This window comes from Rhea americana, unplaced genomic scaffold (genome assembly GCF_003343005.1).
Source record: "Rhea americana isolate MKP2758 unplaced genomic scaffold, rheAme1 scaffold_128, whole genome shotgun sequence".
Classification (NCBI taxonomy): domain Eukaryota; kingdom Metazoa; phylum Chordata; class Aves; order Rheiformes; family Rheidae; genus Rhea; species Rhea americana.
The window spans coordinates 1,751,519-1,756,761 of record NW_028185350.1 but is presented as its reverse complement, the minus strand read 5'-3'; the positions used below and the strand labels follow the sequence as shown (position 1 = coordinate 1,756,761).

Genomic DNA, 5,243 nt, shown 5'->3' with positions numbered 1-5,243 from the left:
CGGCCCCCAGCTCATCTACATGCACTGGATGAACACCATGGTGGGCTACTGCGGCCCCTTCAAGTACGAGACCGACTACTGCGAGAAGCTCAAGAGCTACCTCGAGGCCAACCTGGCCTGGATGGAGGAGCAGATGGAGAAGGGGCAGGAGCCCGAGTACTGGCACCAGGTGAGCCGCCGCCGGCCCGCACTGCCCCGCGGTCCCTCTCCGTGGACAAATTGGGGCTTTCCAGGAAAACGAGGGCTCGGAAACGTCCCCCGCGTCCTGGCCGCGCTCCAGGCGGGTGGCTCGGATCTGTCGCCGGTCGTCTCGCGGAGAGGAGAGGTGACTCAGGACTTTCCGCGAGAGCGGCTGGAGCCGGCGGGGCGCTGGGGGCTGCGCTGAGTCACGGCCCCGCCAGCCGAACCCCGCGGAGCCGCTGACGGTGCCGTTCCCCGGCACGCCGGACCTCGGCCGTGCCGCGGCCTGCGGGCTCCCGCGCTTCCCGCCTGCGGCCGCCTGGTCCAGCAGCTTCCCGTCGCCCCGACCCGGAGCGCGTGGGMGCCTGTGCGGGGCCCGGTTGTCCTCGGATCCCCGGAGCCGCCGGCGTCAGGCGCGTCCCCCTGTGCCCCCAGGTGCGCCTGGCCCTGCTGCAGCTGAAGGGCCTGGAGGACAGCTACAACGGGCGTGTGGCTTTCCCCGGCGGCAGGTTCTCCGTCGCACCCTTCGGCTTCCTGTAAGGCCCTTCCCCAAGGGCTCTGTGGGGCCAGGGGGGAGGTTTGGGCATGGGGGGGGTCCCTGGGGGGATGCTGCCCCCGGGGTCAGGGTGCTGCGAGGAGCAGAGGGGAGCCATGGGGTGAGGGCGATTCCAGCTYGGCCGGTTGCTGGCATTTGATCCTYGGGGTACGTGGCACGGGGCGGCGGTGCCCGTGTCCTCGGCTGGTGGGAGGGGAGCCCAGGTGTCCTGCGACACCCCTGCCTCCGTGCCGAGTCACCGCTCGGGTGGGAAGGGTGCTGGGCRCATGGGCAGGCACTCCTCGCGTTGGGTTGTCCTCCGGGCCAGGACACGAACCGAAGGAGGGTCTCTTCCTTCTGCGGTATCGTGGGCTGCGTTTGGAGGGTGGGTCCCCTCCCTGCTGGCGCCCCTTGCCTCAGTTTCCCCGCTGCTGTGGTCACCCATCCCTCCCTGCTCAGGCCGCTGGGGCCTTTCCTGTGCTGGCATCTGTGCCGGGGTGTGATGGAGAAACACCCTCCTGCCCCGTCAGATGGGTGGACGGCACTGAGCCAGCTCGGCTCCTGCGCGCTGCGGGGAAAACGCAGGGCTCCTCCTGCACCCTCGCAGCCATGCCGGGGGATCCCACCTCCCCACTGCAGCCCCCCATCCGGTGCCGATACCCCACGTCTGTGTTCCTCCCCTCTCGCAGGTTGCTGCAGCTGGGGGGTGACCTGGAGGACCTGGAGTCGGCCTTCAACAGGTCGGCCGCGCCGCCCGTCCTGGGCTCGGGCTCGTGCTCTGCCCTCCTCAAGCTGCTCCCGGGCAATCGGGATCTCCTGGTTGCCCACGATACCTGGACCTCCTACCAGTCCATGCTGCGCGTCATCAAGAAGTACACGCTGCCCTTCCGCGCCTCGGCCCGCGGTGAGCGGGGGCCGCGCGGGCAGGACGCGGGTGCCGCGCTCGGCCGCCTTGCTCTCCCCGCCGGCGCTGCGGCGTGCGCCCGGACGGCGATTCCAGCCGGYGGCGCTGCCAGGGTCTGGGGGGCTCTCGGTCACGGAGAGCAGGGCCGGGCTCCTCGGAGGGCTGGGTTAGCAGTCGTGTTGTGCTCTGGTGTTTTTCCTTTCCCCCCACCCTTCTGATGCTCCCCCGCTTTGGTGACCCCTCCCAGGTAACGCTCAGATCGCAGGAAGCGTCCAGGTATTTTCCTCCTACCCCGGCACCATCTTCTCYGGAGATGACTTCTACATCCTGAGCAGCGGCTTGGTGAGTAGGAGCTGGTCCCACGGGGCTCCTTCCTCGCCTTCGCCCTGGAGCCGAGAACGGGTCCTGCTCACCTCCCGACTGCCGCAGGTGACGCTGGAGACCACCATTGGGAACAGCAACCCCGCGCTGTGGAAATACATCCACCCGCAGGGCAGCGTCCTGGAGTGGCTAAGGAACATCGTGGCCAACCGGCTTGCCCGGAGCGGCCCGGAGTGGGCTGCCATCTTCCGGCAGTTCAACAGCGGCACGTGAGCGGGGCAGGGCCGCGGGGCGGGATCCGGCACTGCGACCCTCTGGGGTGACCCGTTCCCGCCTGCGTATCGGGTGGGATGTGACAAACGGTGCCGGATCCGTCTCTGAACAGCGGCGATGTGTGCGGTGAGGATGGGCGGCCGCTGGAGGGGGGTTTTTCCCCTTCTCTTGGCAGGTACAACAATCAGTGGATGGTGGTGGACTACAACGCCTTCTCGCCCGGGAAAGCTGGCCTCCGGCAAGGTGTGCTGACGGTGCTGGAGCAGATCCCGTGAGTACCTTTGACCCTGCCCAAAAGCCAGCTGCTGCTCGGTCATTGCAGAACCATTTCGTCTCACAGCTTTGTCCTCACCGATTCTGGAAAGCCGTAAATCCCGTGTGCCGTCTCCGCAGCAGCCCTCACGCTGCCCCGGCTCAGCTGAGGTTGGAGTTTTTAAGTTGAGGGTGCAAACGCCAGGCAGGCTGGGCTTAGCTGGGCTGGCCGCCTCTTCTGGTGGCGGTTGCCCTTCTGCTGCGGCCAGGAAGGTGCTCGTGCTCGGCTGCGCTGGAGGTTTGCGGGGTTAAAGGCTCCTGGAGGTGCTTGTACGTGGGTGGTGGGCCGCCAGGACCCCTGACTTGGGTGGTGGCTTAGCTGTGCCTAGCCGGTGGGTTCCGCGAGGCAGGTGAACCCTCCTTTGCAGCACATCCCTCCAGCAGCTCTGCTTTACTTTGCCTTCTGATCTCATCTGTGCTGCTCTTGTTACAGGGGCCTGGTGGTTGTGGCTGATAAGACAGAGCTGCTTTACCAGCAGGGATATTGGGCCAGTTACAACGTGCCGTAAGCTTCAACCAGCTTCATCTCTCCACTCATGTCCATCACCTTCCATCCCAGCCTCCCCTGATGTGGGGTGCCCTGGCCCGTGAGGGCTGGGCCCCCTTGACTCTGCTGGGGCCATGTAAGGGGAGGGTGGCTGGTGCTGCCCTACCTTGGGCTGCCCTGTGGGCCGCCCCAGGCCTGACTCGCCGGCCTTCTCACCTCCCCCAGGTACTTCGAGGAGATCTTTAATGCCAGCGGGAACCTGGAGCTGGTGAAGAAATACGGTGACTGGTTCACCTACGACAAGAACCCCCGCGCCCGGATCTTTCGGCGCAACCAGACGCTGGTGCACGACATGGACTCCATGGTCCGTCTGATGAGGTGGGTGCTGGGTGCTGGACTACCCCCGGAAGAGGTTTGGGGTAGACGAGGCACTCCAATGCTGCTCCCTGGACATCTCCAACCCTTGGGGTATATTTTTTCTTTGAAGCAATTTATTTTTTCCCCCTCCTTTGCTGCGACTCGTCTATACGGCTCTGCCCCTTCTCCAGGTTCAACAACTACCTGCGAGACCCGCTGTCGCGGTGCCAGGGCTGTGACCCCCCGCAGAACGCTGAAAACGCCATCTCTGCCCGCTCGGACCTGAACCCGGCCAACGGGACCTATCCCTTCCCGGCGCTGCGCCAGCGCTCCCACGGTGGCACAGACATGAAGGTGGGGGTCTGGGGGCAGGGAAGGCTGAGCCCCCGGGGGTGGCACCCTCCCTGGTGCCAGGCTGCTGCGTGGGCCCCTTGGCGGCCCTCGGGGCCGGATGGCAAGACCAAAGCTGTGGCACCCTCGCCTGGGGCGTGCGGGGCCGTGGGATCTAGAGGTCTCCAGTTCGAGGCTTTCAGGGATGCATCTCCGCTGCACCCCAGTCCCGTCCGCGCGTCCAGGCTGTGCCATCAGCTCTATCACCTCTTCCCTTCACCTTCCTCACTTGCATCTTTCCTTTTCTTATTTCTCCCCCTCACCTCGCGCTAGATCACGTCCTTCAGCATGGCCCCGACGTACCGGCTCGTGGCGGCCAGCGGGCCCACGTGGGACGACGTGCCCCCCTTCCAGTGGAGCACCTCCCCCTACAGCAACCTGCTGCACATGGGCCACCCCGACCTCTGGAAGTTCCCCCCCGTCCAGGTCCACTGGGACTGAGCTGGGACCGCAGGGCCAGTTCCCGTCGTCTTCGCTGCCTTCATCCTCGGGCAGGGGATGAGCGCCCGCCYGTGCGCCGCGCGGCACCCCTGCGGCAGGAGGCCCGGCGCCGGGAGCAGCTCCCCGGTGTCAGCTGATGCTTGCGGCGATACCAGTTTGCTGATGGGCTTTGCCGTGCTGCCAGGGCTGGGCTTGGGTGGTGGAAACGGGGGTGCAGGGGAGGGACCCGCTCTGCCCCCTCGCCTGTCCCGCGGCCTCCTGTTTTTCTGGCTTTCTGTGGTTTTCTGCTGCTGCTTTTCCCCCTCCCTCCGGCACCCTCGCCTCGGCGCTGGGCTGGCGCGAGGGCCCCTTGCGGCGCGAGGAGCCGTGCCGGCGTCCGTGCCAAGGTGGCTTGGCCCCAGAGTGGGTGCGGGACGGAGCTGGGGCACCCCTGGGTCTGCTCCCGCCTCGAGTCGCCCTGCGGTGTGGGGGCTTTGGCCCCATCCTGCGAGACGAGCGCTGCCTCACGCCCAGGCCCTTCCCCGGCCGGGGGGCTCTTCCCTGCGCAGACCCCCGTGGCTCGTCCTTCGGCTCTCGATGCTGGCCAGCTCCCGCGCAGGCTGGGCACCCTGACCCCCCCAAAATGGGGGTCCCTGGGAGGTTGGGGTTTGCTCCTCGGTGTCCCTGTGGCCACTGGGACAGCGATGTCCCATCAAGTTGGAGAGCAGTTGAGAGAACTGGTTTGGTTTTGGCAAATAAAATGATCTTTGAGCTGCGAAGTGACGGGAGCTGATGTTTTTGCGCTGTGTTTGGATTCTCTGATGGCCTGTGTAAGGGTTGGGCTCACGTGACAATCTTTCCCCTCTACTGGGAAGTGTTAATGGGGCCTTTTAAAGAGCTTTGCCTGAGTCTCTGCTGTCTTCTGGCCCTAGGAGGAGGTAGGGGCGTTTGCAACCCACTTCTCTGGGGGTGCAAGTGAATAAGGTTTCTTTGCCTCTGCATCAAACTCCTCCTGGTGGAGGCCTCCCGGTTACGCTTTGGCGGTCCGGGGCAGTAAGTTATTT

At 65.8% G+C, this 5,243-nt stretch overlaps 1 protein-coding gene across 1 annotated transcript; it reads left to right on the top strand.

Annotated features, from left to right (window-relative positions):
* Positions 1-6: 6 nt before the first annotated feature.
* On the top strand, positions 7-4,962 carry PLBD2 (phospholipase B domain containing 2). The gene is made up of 10 exons (XM_085326150.1): positions 7-169; positions 616-716; positions 1,405-1,619; positions 1,867-1,961; positions 2,049-2,209; positions 2,389-2,484; positions 2,959-3,030; positions 3,238-3,390; positions 3,561-3,723; positions 4,033-4,962. The coding sequence occupies exons 1-10, from the start codon at positions 20-22 to the stop codon at positions 4,198-4,200; spliced, it is 1,374 nt and encodes a 457-aa protein (XP_085182276.1). The 5' UTR covers positions 7-19; the 3' UTR covers positions 4,201-4,962.
* The last annotated feature ends 281 nt before the right edge of the window (positions 4,963-5,243 follow it).